Genomic DNA, 18,961 nt, shown 5'->3' with positions numbered 1-18,961 from the left:
CTTTTTTATGGAAGAGAAAATCACTCACTGTATGAAGCTGGTAATCACAAATAACTGCACTAGATGGCAGTAGATGGCCAAATCAGGCAGTTAGGCTTGTCAATTAGCTCCCCAGGAGCAATTTGAAAAAGAATAGCTAATTGAAGAGACACACTCTGCCTCAGTCTGCCTCATCCACTGTACTCTGTGTTATGTCTCTGCATACATGACAGCTTGCAGAGAATCAGCTTCTTAAGCAGCAGCATCATGATGTGTGTCAGTGGATTCTGAGGCAACAAACAGGGAGAGATACATCCTTTCCTAAAATGTAATGCATGCCTTGTGTTCAGCTGTCAGCAGAGTGAATCATATCGTTCTGCTGTCTGTGATATCTTTCCTTCGTTAAATGTCAGTACATGATGGTGAGAGTAGAGAAAAGAGACTTTCATTTCATCCTGATGGACTGACAGCAAAATATTTACCTTTGACTTTGTCAATTGCTGTGCTTGTTTTCTTCCCATCAAACCACATTGTTACTGCAGAGGAAATATCTGTGGTAGGCTTTCTGTTTGCACAGTTGTCTGTGGCAGTAAGAAAAATTGCAGTCTAACAACAAAATGGACCCAGAAACACGGTATAAAGTTAACAGCAAAAATTCCTATAATGAAGCCTATACGACTCCGGGCTTGTGGTCATCTGAGAAAAATACATCTCTGGATTTCTATATCTACTATACTGTCATATAATGATGCTACTATTAATGTGAGTAGTAGAAAGAGGGTGCCATGGCAGAGGTTGAAAGCTGGACCCATTGGTATGTGCCTCAGTCATGCTACCATGTTACCAGCATGAATCCACGATACTTTATCTAATTAAGGGGCTGTTGACTCAATTGAATTTAAGGGCTCCTAACTGGTGAGCTCTGGAGTCTAAATTTGGCGTCAAAGGACTTTTTTTTTTTTTTTGCCTGAAATGCCGCTCTGTGTTCTGAAAATATCTGTCTGTCCTGAAGAAATCTGTGCTGCAACACTGGCTGGGGACAAGTTGTTGGCACAGGCACACAAAGTTAAAGTCAAGTGATTTGCATGTGCAATCAAGAGAAGAGAGAGAAAGAAAAAAAAAAATGCTGCACACTTCAAAGCATGATTAAACACATTTAATCAAACACCAGTGTTTGATTAGCGTGCTTTTGGTGTGATTAATAGAAAACACTGCAAACGCATCCCTTCAAACTGATTCCAGTAAAACAACATGGCATGTAATTAGTATTCAGTCATTTGGAGTTGACAGTTTTCCTATGTGGAAGAGCTGCTCCTTCAACAAAGCAAGTTTATGGTCTAAATGTGTAGTGCTGTTAGTGTTGTAATGTTATAAAGAGTTCGGTCTAGACCTGCTCTATTTGAAAAGTGTCCTGAGATAACTTCTGTTATGAATTGGCGCTATACAAATAAAATTGAATTGAATTGAATTGAATTGAATTGTAGTATTTAACATATTTTTATGACGGTCCTATAATGGTGAATATCATTTGTATATGATGTATCACTTTTTGTTTCCTCTATTAATATCTTAATCTTACTTGTGGGGGCTTATATTTTCTTTTAAAAAACGAGAAGTTCAGAATTGATTTCAATCTAATCCTGCTCATGGAAAACATTGTAACAGGAATCAGCTGATAAGAATGTGCCTTAACTCTCAGACAGGATAATTGTTTCCACTCCGAGTTGTTGTGGCGTTTTTGCTGGATGATATTTCAGTAGTCACAGAGCCCTTTCTAGCAGAGTTAATGCTGGTCACAGTTTGTTTTAAAATGTCACTGGTTATGTTCTTTATTTATCTATTAAAGTCCCAAATCTTGTAAATTCCTCCCATAGCACGATGCCTGCTCAAACAGTAGCACAGCCAGAGATGACAGCGGTGTCAGCTGGCGCAGGATTACTTAAAAGATAAAATTAAAAAGTTGTTTAGAATTGTCTCTTGAGCTCATATCAACAGTAGTTTTACACTGATTATGTGTCCTCAATGTCAACAGTCATATCAGAATTCATGTGACTTTTTTCATTCATCATGTGGGTCACTTCAGGACTGTGACCTGTTCATGCTGGAATCTGATGTGGATCACATTTACATTAAATTTTTTTACATGATTTACCTAATTACTATAGTTGTGGGTTTGCACACAGAGCACAGGTGACGATGTTACACAGTTTTTATAATATTTTATTTCTCAATGCAACAGATGATTTTGTGTAATCAATAATGCACAAGAAGGTGTCCTGATATAACAAAATAATGGATGAGACATTGTCTCTAACTCATTCATTAATTTGTTATATGGGATGCCTTGTTGTTTCCTCCATCAAGACCATTATTTTTTCTATATTTGGACATTTCAGACATTTCAGTTTGTTATTGAGCTTATAACATGGCTGCTTACCAAAGGAAAATAGGTCAGGAGTTTACCAATACCATGGGTTACCTGCAGTTTATAATACTGTACCTTGCACAATGGTTTAAACTGATGGTTAACTGTTGACAGGAATGATGTTTGAGGTGTCCTGAACATTTTCAATAGCTCTGGTATAACTTAACACAGACAAGCGGATTCAAGCAAGATAAATATTGTGCGGATACAGGCTCAAAACAGAAAGATTAAGACTGAAATCAGACACCAGAATTGAATATTTGAATGCACAGCCCTTTGGTTTAGCTGATATTACATTGATGAGTTTGTGCCATGAAAATGAATGTTTCTTAACTGGACAGTGAAGACAGCCTTGCCAATTATGACCTTGTTTTAAGTTAGACAACTAATTTTGCTACAGCTTCAGTGTATCATAAATAGATAACTTACCAGATAATATACTGTACAAAATTAGTTTATAGTGTAATTCTTGAACCGACAGGCCACATACACTGTGTCCAAAGGTTTTGCTGGAATGCATTTAAAACTTGCAGTTATTAAGTATTGTCTTTTGCAAACGGTATTTAGATGACACTAGGAGGCTCAACTTTGGTGTCACCTAATGTCTGTGAAGTGCTGAGTTGCAGTGGTCCATCTCTTGTCCACAGAGACAACTGCGATGTTCCTGTCCAGACCAAATCAGCTGTTTGTCGGCAGTCAATCCAGTCATCCGTTTCATTCAGCTGGGTTTATCGGGGCGCCTGCTGGTTGTCCTTTCGGTTGTCCTCGCTGCAGTTTGGTCTCAGCCTTTGTGAGAATCACAGTATCAACTGGAGAACATAGTTTGCTTCAGTAGCTTGACATTTTACAGTTCATCCGTGCTTTTCCTCCATTGTGAAGCTGAAATGAGATGGATATATTAGCATCTAGTGTTTCCATTGAAATAAATGCCCCTGCTACAATAGACATGAGTGTGTTTTATAAAGTGGTAGACAGATTAGGTGACATCACATTGGGACTAATGTCATTGTAATTGGTGTGGCATTCTGTTTAGCAATCGTGCTATTTAGTCTCTATTAGTCGCTAAATGTTAAGTTAAAAGAAATTATATTATTAAGTAATTAAATTACCCAAAATGACAAGATCCAACATTCATTTGTAAGTATGTCTCTCGCATTCGCCTTTTTATCCCATGACTTCGTTAAATTCTCATTATATCTTTGACTTGGTGTGCAGCTCTATGAGATGTGAACAAATGTGTTTTTTTTTCTGTGTTACTGGAGGAGTTGTTGGTCTGTGCTGGTCACACCCTGCACAACATTTAAGTTTCTATCAGATAAGAAATCTCCAAGACAACAACAGCGGTTTGTTGTCTTGCAGGTTATTTATAAGTATGTTGTTGCAGTTAGAAAAACAGCATTGATATCATCTCTGCACCTGTTCCCTTTCATTTCCTTTTCTCTTTTTTTTTTTGTTAATTAGAGAAAGCTGTTGCAAAGTTGCCATCATCTCTTTATCCTTTGTGAATCTCCTGTGAAACCTTTTCCCCAACAAGACAGGAATTCTGATGCTATCGCGTCCACTGTACATGTCTCCACAGGACGACATAAATTACCTGGAACTGTAATCTTCACAGAAAAGTGAATGCATACGGGAAATTTTTTTTGCAGGGAACAATTCACAGTGTGGCCTCGTCCCAGTTTAAACTGATGCATTTGGATGATTTAATGGCAAAAGACTCCAGGAATAATATTATGTTATACATTCTGTTGAATCTCACAGTCACACACGAGTTGTTGGATTATTTTAAATCACAAACCACAGACATAGCTTGCACATATTCTGTAGTCTCCATTCACATTAAAGGAGCTAAGCTCATCAAGGTTAAAGGAAAATCCATCCATCATCTGTGACATGTGTATTTTCTGTCTTGAGATGTACCTGTTGAAGGGGTATGTAATTAGAAATCATTTAGCCTAGTTAACATGATTTTTAATACATATATGTGTGTGTTGGTGTGTGTTGGTGTGTGTGTGTGTGTGTGTGTGTGTGTGTGTGTGTGTGTGTGTGTGTGTGAGAGATCAGAAAAACAATGTTGATTGAATGAATCCTTAATGAATGTTATAATGTTCAGTTTTGGTTGAAAGTGAGACGTTGCATTAACTTGGGAAGCTGTAGTTTGTACCCCATGGGTAAAATACCTATTAAGAATGCCTCTCCAATGCAATACAATTCAACAACACCACTACTATACAACTATAGCTGATATAAAGTCATTTTGTCATTAAAATGCATTAGTTTTAGCTTGTTGTACCTAACAAACTGAGTGCAGAACCAGTGACAAGATTCAGCTACTGATGATTTTCCTCATGAATAGATTTATAAAGTAGGGCAAGGCATTAAACTAATTTATTCAGTTACCAACAGAGTAAATATTTTAACAATCTTAAATTAACTTTAACACAAGTTTCAATAAATAAATACCCCTCAATAACAAAGTTAAACTAAGAACAGCTGACTGCAACTTAACTATAACTGTAAGTCATATTGACAAACGTATAAAAAGTATAACAAAGTGACTGTCATGTTGATGTATTAAAAAATTATTAAAGTTCCATGTATCATTATGTAGATTTTAGATCTAAATGTAAAACTCTATTTCAAATTTTCTAAAAGTTAAACCACAAGTGAGTCATACAGCAAGTCAGTGTTTAGAAAATGACATATTTATCAAATGCCTTCAATGCAGTAAATGTTATCAAACATGAATATTTTTATTTAACTGGTTCTAACTATCCATAAATATAATTACTGTAATACACAGTCTTGATACTAAAAGTTTTAGACATGCAGTAGTTGATTGTGGGTATACAGCAGAAAGTAAATCCAGTTACGGTTTATTACTTTTTTTATCTGTCCAAACCTAAACAATTTAGAGTTAAACCGCTCTCAAGTGTTTGCTCAACTCCCGGATGCCTCCATTTATAGAGCGTGATGCAGTGTGATTGGTTCTGATATCAGCCAGGCTTGAAAGGGAGTGTTGGAGGTTTCCCACAGGTCACTACCACCATGTTTTGCTTTATCCTGCTCCTTGTTTCATGCTCTCTTGGGTCTGATCTTACTCTAAGCTAACTAAATGCACATTATGGAAGCTGATGTGTGTAGCTGGGTTAGCGTACTGCAGAGAAAAGCTCAGAATTACAGGGTTCACAGCACAGGGAAAAAAGCATTAGTGCACACTGCCCTCACCTAAAACGCCATCAAAACATCAGGTTGCCCTAATGTAAGCCTAATGATATGCTCACTGCAGTGCCTTAACTTATTACACCAGCACTTGCTTTCAAATCACATGGAGCTGTAACCTGCCACACATTAGTAGCTTTGTCAATCACAGGCTGGGCAGCAAATATCTGTCACCAATACTAATTTGTGTTAAACACACAACTTACCCTGCACAGTACACGATACATTAGAAATATTTGTTTACACATTTCTTAAATTGTCTTCCATATTTACTGCACGCTATATTTTAACACTCGTACTGCAATAACAAAGTGTCCATTAATACAGCATTGCACTCTGGGAGGATACAGCATGCATGTGTGGGAAATAATCATAATTACAATTATATCAACATATTTAGCCGGCATAATGATACAGTTTGTTCCAGTAACACACAGTTACTTATAAACCTGAGATGCCAGCATTATAAACACAATGTCCTTTTAAATTTGTCCTCATGAGTTGTCGTCTAATATGTCTGAAATATTTACACGATCATTTGGAGTAATGAGCCACGTATTTATAAGTATGTATTTATACTGGATATGACACTCTCCTTAATCTCTGTGTGCTTTTTGTGATGTGTCTGGCTATTTGTGCTTTTTTTTAAGCTCACCACAGTTGAAAGTTAACAAGGTGAGAATAAGAACATATATCCAAATATATTCCGTATTTGTTTTTTTATGCACCTGCATCACTCGTTGTGACCCATCAGGAGTTGCTTAAGAGCTAAAACTGAACAGCTAGCCCTCTGTGATTTCTAGTCCCTGTGCCATTAGTGTCTGCTTTTCACATGATATCTTATTCTTGTTTATCCTCCATTACTTTTTCTGAGATGGAAAATATTTTAGTGTGCATTTGATGATCATGCAGGAAATAATTTCTTTCAGCTTTTAGACCTGTTTTCTCAGTTACTCAGCAACAGGTTGACAAGTCGTTTCCTCATGTGTCTCTTGATACTTTAATTGTGATGCAGCAGCACAGCTGTAGCACACAACATGTTTCCTGTAGGATGAGCTCCATAATGATGATTATTGTTCTGTGCTCTCACATGCCTATATGGTTACTGTGCTGTACCTCTGCTGGAATATTAAGTTCCGTATCTATGCTCAATAGGAGAGTCGTGGTGATGTTCACTGCTCCACATTCACGCTGCAATTTAGTCCACAACCTAGTTGGCTGCTTCTCTTTGAAATAAAATGTTCCACCCTCTGTTAGCTTAATTTTAGTGTTCTCAATCTTGGATAAACTGTGCTAACAAACTCACTCTGCTCATAACACACTAAAATGCCTTTTAAAAACATGAAGACTTTGTCCTAAATACCTCCGATACACATATTAGGACTAATGCAGTAGCAGCCGGTCTCACTTTAGAGCAACATGACAAAGGAAGACACAGCTGAACCCGACATTCTGTGAAAAAAAGTCTGCACAACTCAGCACATTTGCCTTCACTTCCACTGACCAAAAACGTCTACGTTTATGATCATTAAAGATGAAATACAAATTCTGTCAGGCAGAGAATGAAATATTGCACTTGTCATATAACCCGGTGCATACGTGACAGAAGCTGAAGGCTTCTGTGAATGTTGATAAGGGCAGCAGTGATATACCTCCATGTATTTCCATGAAAACAAAATATTGATAATGACCAGTCTGTGTAGTGCAGCCACTCTTCCCTAATAATGATGCCAGTGGTTGTACCTCTCTTTTTTTTATCAGCCCTGGGATACACCAGCTCCTGACTTAACTAAACCTACAGTTGCATGTTGTCCTAGGGTTTAAACAAAATGTGCTGCTCAATTGCTCTTTTGTGTTGCTAGTAGATATAGAAAGTTGACTGAGGAGTGCATGATCTCCAGCAGATGCCTAGCATGGCATTATTGGCAATAACTAACCACTTCAGCAGTCCAGACTCTACCTGGAACCGTTTGTCATATTCCTTCATTAAACCTGTCTTCGAGTCTTGGCCCCACCAGAGTCATTCTTGAACGGCTGGTCTCACTTAGGTTTGTAATCCTGCTCAAAGCGCAGGGTGAGTCCGCTGAGCCTTCCCCTTGGGGTGATTTACTACAGAACACACCAGGCTCCTTTTAAGGAAGACTTTTATATGCTTCTAAATGTCTGCCGGTTTACTGCCCCATTGATTATGCCTGTAAAATTCCACTGAGAGGAACAGAGAAGAGAAAATGATATATAGTGTGCAAAGTAAATATTTAAAATGAAACATAAAACTGGGTTACTCATGAGAATGGGGAGGGCTATGGTGTAAGTGAGAGTTGTCTCAAATGAAATTGAATTATGAGTTGTGAATTTAAATTTTATGTTCTGGAAATGAACAACTCATTTTATATTTGTATGTGCATGACTGAAATTAAATGTTTCGATTTTAATCAGAAACTCATGCACAGAAGCTACAATTTAAATTTGTGACAGCACAACAGCCCTTAAAACCTTCCTTAAAACCTTCCATGACATTGATTCTACTCTATTATTACAACACGTATTTATTGGAATTTATTGAATTGAACTCACTTCAAAACAAAATGCCTCAACTGAGTTCAAATTCAGAAATTTACAGCAAATATTTTAAGTTAATTATGTAAGTCGCACAATTCTTAAACCAGAGATAGCCCAAATTTTACTTAATAGATATACTTTCTAGAAACAACCAATTATGCTAAATACTCATAATTATGTAATATATATCTTCCTGTATTCTGCGACAGGCCTGCTGTCAACATATAGTGGTGTCTTCGGAAAATAATGAATCAAATATTGAGCTGTCCAACCCCAGTTAACTTGTGTTAACAAGAGTGTTCTCATTGGCTGCCAGTCTTGTAAACAGCCTCTCCAGTTATGGGGGAAGTCTTGTGCATAAGCGATAAAGATTTATCTTCTGCAGGGTGTGTTGGGCAGGGCCCACTGAGGCCCACTGACAGGCACAGAGACACACTAATATTCAGAGAATATATCTGTCCTCAAACATGCCATGTGGTTCTCCGAATCAGCCTTTTACATATTACCCAGTGGTTTTACAGAGTCGTGTGTCATCTTTATCAATATGAAACACCATTTTTAGATACATGATAATGAAATTGACCAAAACAATCTGCATTTACAGTATGGAGGTTTCTATAAAAAAACTAAATCAATTAATGATATTGTTAACTATTATTAACTACTGTGCTAAAAACGTATTACACCACCCTAAACTGTGGACATCGGTTAGTTATTTTTACTGCATTAACATCAGCTGGATTCAAAGATTGATTACAGTGCAGTAAGCGATACAGGTACAGTCCTCAAACATTTATTGAATCATGCATAAAAATCGGAATATTGTGTTTCATTTTTAGTTTTGTAATATTGTATCTCCCCAACAGCAGCCAATGCTTCAGAAATGATTTATTTTTCTGCACTGTTCCACAGAATCTATTTTACTCCTGGACAGCAGCACACTGATGTATTAGAACATGTCCAAATATGGATTTCTACTTTTAGTGGGCAGTAAAACAACGGTTTTCTATCAAACTCAAAATTTCAAAAAATTGATGTACAGTCCTTGGACATATACAGTATGCATAATGCCAAGATGATGTGTTTAAACCTTTACAAAGCAATAAAGGATTAAAATAATGGATTATAATTAGTTTGAAATCCCATAAATATCAGACTGGTTTAAAATGTGTTTGACACTTTAAATTTCCCTGAAAATGAAAATGTCTTTGAGATAAAGATGTTAGTGTTCAGTCAAGACATGACAAATAAATAACACTCTCTATGACCTTTTGTTTTGGATTATTTTGTTGGCACCTATTATTTGTCAAACTAAAAAGAGTGCACATGCGTAGGCGTGTTTTTTACCATCATCATTGTGCCATACTTTGTTAATCTGCAGCAGGATGTTCAAAAGCGGTAAGTCATGTAAATTGTTTGATTCTCCGTGACATTGATTCTACTCTGTAAGCCTTCACACTTCTGCTTCACAGGGCGAATGATCTGCTCACATGATAGACCACTGATGTAACACGTAGGTCTATTGAATTAATGGAAAAAACTTAATTAAAAGGACAAAGAAGAATAAGAAATCTAAGATTTTCACTAGAGGCCACGGGACTCCCTGATATACAGTACCTCACTGTCCTCTCAGTTTCATAGAGATTTGTTTAAAAGTTTCTCTCAGATAAAATGCACTGAGATTTCATAATGTAATATTATAAAATGTATTTGTTTAAATAGCCTATTAGAAGGATGGTTCAGGTGTCCACTAGCTGTCAAAATCAGTCACTTAATAGTCTTTAAATAGGGTTTCACTGTTTGTGCTCGGGAAGGTGGAGGTTTTTATGTGTTTGTAGGAAGTGGACATTTTTTAAAATATTAATTATATTTCTAAAAATGACTGTGAAGGTAAAATAAGATAAAACAAAAGAACTTACTATTGGGTTTCTGGTTCTGATAAATCACTGAACTGAGTGCTGCCATTTGACTGCAGAGTACCAGGGGAAGCCTCCTCACTTTTGTTGCTTCCCTGAGTACTGGCCAGACTTCCCTCAGTCCTACTGGTTGAAGACCATAGAAAGCAGGAGCAGCGAGTCCGCAGCTCTTTATACACTGTATTGAGCCACAGGGCGGACAGCCATGGACAGCCCAGCAGGTTCTTGAATGCTGTACGAAACTCTGGACTCCTGCAGTAGATGATAGGATTGAGGCCGGAGTTGATGTAACCTAGCCAGTTTAACAGTCGGAAGGTCCTCTCTGAGGGTACGCCTCTGTTAAAAGCGTTGATGATGTTGGCGACGAAAAACGGCAGCCAGCATACAGTGAAGGTCCCCATGATGATGCCCAAAGTCTTGAGGGCCTTGTGCTCTTTGACAAGCATTAGCCGTGACGGCCTTCGCTTGGCACTTTTTCTCCGCACTGCGCTGTTGCAGCTGCTGGAGCCTGCACACACCGATGGCATGATATTGTTGATGTGGGGAGCAACTTGCATCTGCCCTGTTGGATACTCATTCTGGAAACGCATGCGATTTTTATCTATGAGCTGGACCTGTCGTGTGGCTATTAGAAAAACTTTTGCATACACAAATATCATTATGAGCAGTGGAATGTAAAAAGACACTATAGAGGATATAATAGCAAAGCCCCTATTGGTCACAAAGTCACAGCATGCAGGGTCTTCGTAGCACTTCTTCGCTGTGGGATCATCATCACGCCAAAGCCCTTTCATAATTGGTACAAAAGAAATTAAGGAGGACACAACCCACACTAAACAAACTATTACTCTGGCACGCCACTTATTGAGTAGAACCTTATATCTGAGTGGTCTTGTGATGGCTATATACCGATCCACTGCTATGACACAGAGTGTCTCAATGCTCGCTGTCACACACAGCACATCTACAGAAGTCCAGAAATCACAGAATGTGTCACTGAGCAGCCATTTACCCGTCACCACAATAGTGGCCCCCAGTGGTACCACAAGGACCCCCATGATGAGGTCCGCACAACCCAGGGACATAATGAAAATGTTTGTCGTGGTCTGTAGCTGCGAAGTACGAGCCACAGCGATGATGACCAGCAGGTTTCCCACCACTATGATCAGTATGATGATGACCAGTATGACGAGGCTCCAGGGTCCCGCTGCATAGTTGTGTCCTGTGAGGTTGGTCCCATTTGAAGTGCTCAGGTTGCCATCCATAATTCACTGGATCAACGCGGTCACAAGAAGCTGGATATGTGTTTCTCACGTCAAAGTTAACAGAACTAAAGAGTCTGCACTTCTTACAAGCATCATAAATCTGCTCAGAATAAAAAGCAGATGAAATTGTCCTCACTAAATAGTAGTTGTTCTTTAATTTGCGGTCACTGCTTACATTTCACACCTTGGGAGTCTTGTTTGGCTGGTGTTCAACAGGCAGTAGTGGCTTTCCATGTTTCCAAAGACGTGAATGTTTGTGGAAGTTCTTCTGGTGTAGTCAACAGCAACATGTTCTCAAAAAAGATGAAAAACTGTCCAAACAATATTAGTTCACGGAGTTGCAGCACTTTCATGAATCCAGGAAACATTAACATTAAGTGAAAAAAAGTTTTTGAGAAGAAAGCCCAGCCTTGTCCATTTAAATCCGTCCACTGGGATTAGAGTAGTTTGCTGTGTTTTTCGCTGAATCTTGCATGAGCCACAATGCCACAGTTACTGTTGGATATCAAGCAACAGTGACGCTGATGCTGGAACCACCAGAGTGCACCAGAGTGGCTGTCCACACTTTCTTTTGCTCTCTCTCTCTCTCTCTCTCTCTCTCTCTCTCTCTCTCTCTCTCCCTTGCTTGCTTCCTCTCTCTCTCTCTCTCTCTCTCTCTCTCTCTCTCTCTCTCTCTCTCTCTCTCTCAGTGCAGGTTGCCCAAGATTGTATTGGCTCTAATCACACCCTGGCTGAAGGCAGAGGGGAGGAGTTGAAAAGTGTGCCTATGCGCCAAAGCCATACAGGGATCAGTACCCTAATAGAGCCACACACATACAGACAGTCACACCCACACACAGACACACATGTATAACTATAGGCAAAGAACGAATCCTTCATTTTAGTGTGTAAAATCCATGTAATATATGTCAAAATGTCACATTAAGACTGCAAGCTTATCTATGTGACACACACATTGTTTACTTGTAAGGTTAAAAGTATGTGACGACCATTTATTCTTTTATGTCACTGATGTTGTGTTGAATGTAGCAGCTACACTAAGCTTGTTAACCCATTAACTGTATCTGTCTCCTGACTGTGTCAACAATGTGACAGGCTTTTCTACTGCTGGCTTCTGTTCTTATTGTCAAATGATGCTGGCTTATGTCAAACACACACTTCCAAGGCTCGACAACCTTTTTTGTCATTCATTTGATCATCGGCTTTGCAGTAAACCCATAAATGTTGGATGATTTTGGCTAGTTTAGCTGTTTAATTGTGATTATAGTTCATTATCTCTACTATAATAGTTACAGCTCTAAAGGTCTAAAAGGTTTATTTGTAATGCAGTTTGTGGTCAACTTTGCAGACCACAAGGCACGAGGCACCCCCAACTGTAGAGAACAGGAACTAAGTGCCCTCCATTTGACTCAAAGCAGTAAAAGAAAATAATAGATCGCTATCTCGCTGTTACTCAAGCCGGTGCACTGAAGAAGAACAATCAAGCAAATGCCTTCTTTGCGATTTACTTCAGATATCCAACGCTCTGCTGCGGAGCTGAGCTCTCTTGTCACCGAGCAGTTCCTTCTTTGGTCTGATCAGCTCTACAACTGCAGCTGTGATTGCTCTGTGGTTATTCCCACTTTGCATTTTACTTTTACTAAATGAGAAGTTATTTTGCATAGTTAGTTGTTGGCAGTTATTCCTTTTAAGATGATTTTCACTTGATTGACCCTAGGAAAACAACAAGGTCGCTCAAGAATTATCAGCTAAATTTGCTGCTCAACAACTTTACTGTTCTGGTTCAGTCTCATTGCTCTCAAGCATTGTTTTCAACTGCAGCAGGTAGTTGTTTTCAGCGAAAAAGCTCTTGAAAAAGCCACTGTACACTATCTGCTCAGCACCAAATGGCAGACAGACACAGTTTACTATGAGTAGCTGTGAACAGTTGGCAGCTAAAGAGCCAGATATTTGCCTCAGGAGACCAACAAGAAAACTAAAAGAGAGTGAATATGTTTATCTGTAACTGCTGGATGAGTAAATAGCAACTGTTTAATTATATGAACGTGATGATGTGAGGCCCCCCAGTGGCAGAAAAATAAAAGTCATTGCAGGTTTAACATGTTTACATACAATACGGCAAGGTTTCTGCCAGCACATTATTGTTATTTCATCACACCGTTGTCTTACAAGCATCACTGGGTTATAATGCTAACTTAATACACATTTTAAAGTATGTAGGTTATGTAGCAATATGATGCGATTGATACCACTCTGTTAGAGTACAGATTTTGTTAGCTTAGTTTAGAATAAAGAAACCTGTACTACAAGTACCTCTAAAACAACAAGTTGTCATTGTATCTCTTTGTCTTTTGTATGGACTAAACAAACAAGATATAACATGTTAATTTTGAGGTGCTGGAAGGGGATTTTGTTACCTAAGTACAGTTTCCCTGTGTTTGCAGTCTTTATGCTAAGCCAAGCTAACCAGCTTCCTATTTAACATAATGACATAAGAGTGTTATTAATCATCTCATTTTACTCTATAGAAAACAACCATATTTCCCAAAACTATTCAACAAGGGCTCTCAAAGTGATTTGTACTTTAAATATAGCATCATATTTGTTTGAATGTATTGTGACAGACACACTGAACATTTCCCATACTAGAGGTTCTTACTTTGTTGAACATTGAGTTGAAAGCTGTTTTTATTTGTTGCCAATAAAAGTCACACTAAAACAAAATGTCTAGAGAGAAAATCTAATAAATGTTTAATTGTGTTGTAGCTGTATTGCATGCTTTTCTCTGCTATCATATACACAATGCCTTCCCTTTTTCCCCATTTCAGTTTAAAGGGGTTTTTTTTAGTCTGGGTCACTTTGTCACTCATCAGACAGGAAGTTGTGGAGTGCATTCACAAAAGAGAAAAGCGGGCCAAAGCAAAACACTGGCGCATTTTTAAACTTGATGACCAAGAGGCCACATCTGATGGCATTTCTGTACATGAAGGTCACCGCTGTGGAGCTGACAGCTTGACAGCTGCTCATTTGTCTTTGCGTGAGAAGATGCCATTGGTGGATCTGGACCTGGTCCTGGTCTAGTCAAGCATAGCAGCTGGCACAAGCTTAGTTGTTGATAGTGGAATCAGCCGTGACAGCTTTCTCACCATAACATAAGAAGCGCTGCGATGGTACTGTGCATTTGTATTGCATATGTCATTTGCAGGAATAACTTTTTACATTCACTTTGCACAGCTGACAAGACTAATGTAAAAGTTGTTGATGAGAGTGATAGTTTATGATTTTTCTCACATGTGATGTAATTTGCCCAATAAAACCAAATGTGTGATCTGTAAAGCATCAACGTCAAGTGTTCATTCATGTGCTAATCTGTGCACTTGACCTCAGTAGTATGTCACTAAAATTTATGCAACACCTTTACCTGGTCCCTGCTTTGTGTGAAATGAATTGTAACTCTGCAGATATATTTGACAGCAACAGCATACTTCCTCGAACAAAATTAGATTTACAGTGTGCAGAACAGTCCAGGATTTGCTAGGTTCACAATGGCAGGCTGTAAATCGTCAGAGCAGTCATAAGCCTTTTTTTTACACACTCATTCCCCACATATAGTGTGTGCCCTGGGAATGTTTTCCTCTTCTCCATGGAAACCTTAAAGATCATGTGTTCCAATCAGCTTTTATTAAAAAAATACTTCTGGTATTTCTCTGTTAAGACTAACAGCATATAGAGAATGCCTGATCCGTGGCAGACATCTGGACTTCACAAGCTTACATTTCAATTCACGACGCAATCCATCGGGTCAGTGCCAACACTCCCATGCTTGGAAAAGTCCACACAGTCACTCTCCCACTCATTGCCAATGGAGAAATTTGCCAGAGGGTGCAGATCTTGCCAACATTGGAGTTTGCTCATATTCAACAGGACTAATCGTAGGTCGTTTGTTAAACATGAAATGTGGATATTTGGAAGTGCCAACCATTGCTTTTCCAAGAGGAGACAAGAGAGACATTTAATGTCTTCATCCTGTCAAACAAAAGTAGAACAGGAGCCGGTGGTATGAGCGTAGATACGCAATACAAAAGGCTACACTGTTAATCTGATTGCACAGTCTGTTTCATGTTTACGATCCTACATGTTTAAGGACTGTGATCGAAATCCAGATTAAATCACGCTGTAATTTTAGTTGGAATTGTTTTCACACCACACCTTCACCGCAGTTTGGACTGTTGTACATCAGATATGTTTACGAATGCCTCCTGTGAGTTTGTTTGGTTGCTTTTTTTTTCTTTTGCACAGGAAACTCTACATTAAGCTAATCATGACTGGAAGGCAGAGGAAGTGCAAAAGAAAACGTCAGAACCTAGAACACTAATGATGGCTCAGCTTTATCTTCTATCTTGTGTTTAATAATATGCAAAACATGTATTGTAACATACATCAAGAATCTGGGTAAAATTCATCACGGAAATGACATTTGACCAGAGAGTATTGCTTCCTCATGTATGCATCCTGTGGGGGTTAAAGCCCAAAAGCAGTTTCTCAGCCAGCAGATATATAGAATGAGACCATGTGTTGAGGTGAGAGGAGGGTGCTTAAAAACCGAGCTGTTCAGCCTTCCTCAACTATCGTGTCGTGGGTAAATCACACTCATTATGCTCTGAGTGGAACCACATGCAGATATTTTGTACAGAGTCTCTTCTGGAGGCTACAGGGAATACTAAGGGTTTAAGGCACAGATATGCCTCCATACACTCTCCAGAGAGATGTCCGAGACCAATGTCAGGCTATTTTTGGGGCCATCTTAAGTATTTCATTCTGAAAACCACCCTGAATAAATACCTACAGATGCTTCCAATCTCAAGCTCATGTTCGTACAATATACAGAAGTAAAATGTTGGTGATTCTTTAATAGTGACAGTACCTAATACATAATCCATATGTCTCCTGCTTCTCTTGCCATTGTAATTTGATTTTGATACCAAGTTTTGCATTCACCTCATTGGCTGTAGGTGTTTGCATCTCTCCCTTTGAAGACGATCCGATACGTAACTAGATACGTGGGCTATATGACTCAGGTACAATGCATTTTAATATAGAACAATTCAGTTATATTCACTGCAATACAATTCAATGCGATGCAGTACCATTATTAACATTTATTTAATGTAGATTTTATTATATTATATTTTCTATTTTAAATTAAAATAAGACAATTCTATAAAAGTGACATTGCTTACCTTCACATACATACATTTTGTAAGATAGTATTTTTTTCTTGATGGGAAAACAAATGTCTTGCGAACTTCCTAGTTCAGATTAGATGGTGCACTGTAAATCGTGTCGGCATTGACGGACGTGTTTTTGAGCAGATCAAACAAAGAGGTTTCCAGCCTTCATGCTAAGCTAACTGGCTGTAGCCTTATTGTTCAATGGATATGAAAAAGTTTCCCTTTTGTCATCTACCTCTGACACAGTTGTTCACTTTCATCGTGTTTAATTTGGAGTTCTGATCCGCCAGACACCTGCCAACATGTAACAGCTGTCCAATCGGAGCTTCAGATGTTGCTCTCTAAGTTAATTTTTAGGTGCTTAAAAAGTGATGTATTTGAAATAAAGCATTTGCAGTATACAATATAAAAACAAAAGAAAAAGCAAAAGGCTTTTTCAAAACGGTCAATTTACTAATTGATTTTAAGTACGTACTTCAGCTGGTACTCTCCAGGCTCCATGAAGTGTATCCATCTGTTCATTTTTCAAAACCACTTATGCCTTGGCATGGCAAAGCACATGGCCTTAGAGGATCCCTGAGAACAGATCATTCTGATATATGGTTTATCTTCTTAACTTAGTTCCAGTAGCTGCTCCCTCAGCAATTTATCGTTTAAAATGTATTCTTGCCAGTATGTATTACAAAAATGATGATACACAAATGTTTGTCAGAAATCTGTATGAACAGGAGGTTGGTGTCTTTGTCACTCAAGTTATGTCTACTAAGGGAAAACCACCATAACATTTCTCCTTTAGGCTGTTAATGAAATGTCCATTCTTCAACACATAGGAGGCACTGCTTGTGGTTTCTTTGGGAGTACCCGTATAGGACTCTAAGAGTTACCCTCAGTACAAAACAGGACACATGCTGCAGGCAGCAGGCCAGTTAATTGAAGTATCTTGTAAGGCTAGTTTTGAAAGCAAAGTGCTGTCACGACACATAATGAATGATAACCATGCTGGTGTTTCCATTTAGTAAACAGTGAAATGTGACCTGCCTTGTCCTGCTGCTTGTGATGTTCATATCAAACTCCTGAACGCTTGGTCAGTGGGAGCAAGTTGTTCAAATGTAGTAAATCTGTGAGATTGTTGGTGATGGCCATTACAACATGCTATTAAAAATCCATACAGCCACAAGGTCTGCCATTATTGCTTTAAGGTGAACAATAAACTAGTATCAGAGGTTGACACTGGCTTTATATCTTAATAAAAGAAGTGGCTTGCTTCTGATCACCCTCTGCATCAGTGTCAGAGTGAGGAAGGCAGGAGTGCAGGGTGCTGGCGCCAGAGACAGAGACACACAGACAGAAAGAGAAGGGCTCTGGTTCAGCTCTCATCCTGTGGGGATCAATGACTGTTGCTAGTGTCAGCAGCATGTTGGCCCTCTGGAGTCAGCCAAGGGTTTAGTTGACATTAATCACCATAATTGCTCATTACCACCTGTGATCTCAATAAATTATAGATGGCAGTCCAGGTGTGATCCAGCAGTAGGTGAAATCCTCTGTCAGGTAAACATGCCAGATAAAGATTAGCCACATCGGATGTCTTGATGGCCGGAGTGATGACAGTACAAAAGAGGAATGTGAGATGAGACAACAGACAGTTAATTTAGCATAGCAAAGTAAAATAGGGGCACAAGAATGGCCCAGAGCAAACAGTTGAACAGATCATTTAAAAACTGCAACTCATAGATTATTGTGTTTCCTTTATATAACTGTACTGTTTGTGTTGTCTGTCATCAGATACTTGTTTGTCCTGCAGCATTTATTTTTCATATAGCATACATCATTTTTCTATTTGCAGAACTTAAATACAGTGCAAGCATATTTGTGTCAGCCCTAATTTCTGCATCTTTACTTACAAAATGTATTTGTCTCTATATTTCTTCTATACTTTTCCCCTTGACATTTTTTTAATTGTATTGAAACATGAGCACAAAGTTTACTTCCTTAACACACACTGTGGGGGGCAACCTGTATTACATGCATATAGGTTGCATATCTAGATTTTAAAGCAACAATATGTAACTTTTCTACCATAAAATAACATCTTTGCTATCATTTTGATGCTACACTGACTTATAATAGGGTAAATAGTCCCTCTGTCATTCCCACTCTGTGCCCTGCACTATGTAACTTTGGGCTCCGAGTCACTACAAGTGTGTAACGCTTTACGTCACGCTCACACCACCAACTGTGTCAGTGATTTTGGTGAAACTGGATCATATTTTATGGAGAAAATGTTTTCTGGTTTTCCCTCTGATGTCTTCTGGCTGCTCCGCCTTAACTCTCCGGGATTTACAAAGTTTCCTGATGGACAGGAAT

General features: G+C 38.6%; 1 protein-coding gene across 1 annotated transcript; it reads right to left on the bottom strand.

Annotated features, from left to right (window-relative positions):
• Nucleotides 1-2,178: 2,178 nt before the first annotated feature.
• Nucleotides 2,179-11,956, bottom strand: adrb3a (adrenoceptor beta 3a). Its single transcript, XM_051422914.1, has 2 exons — nucleotides 10,105-11,956; nucleotides 2,179-3,283 (listed from the first exon to the last, which is right to left on the bottom strand). The coding sequence occupies exons 1-2, from the start codon at nucleotides 11,364-11,366 to the stop codon at nucleotides 3,256-3,258; spliced, it is 1,290 nt and encodes a 429-aa protein (XP_051278874.1). The 5' UTR covers nucleotides 11,367-11,956; the 3' UTR covers nucleotides 2,179-3,255.
• Between the last annotated feature and the right edge of the window lie 7,005 nt (nucleotides 11,957-18,961).

Source organism: Dicentrarchus labrax, unplaced genomic scaffold, assembly GCF_905237075.1.
Source record: "Dicentrarchus labrax unplaced genomic scaffold, dlabrax2021, whole genome shotgun sequence".
In the NCBI taxonomy this organism is placed as follows: Eukaryota; Metazoa; Chordata; class Actinopteri; family Moronidae; genus Dicentrarchus; species Dicentrarchus labrax.
This window is presented reverse-complemented; position numbering and strand designations above follow the sequence as displayed.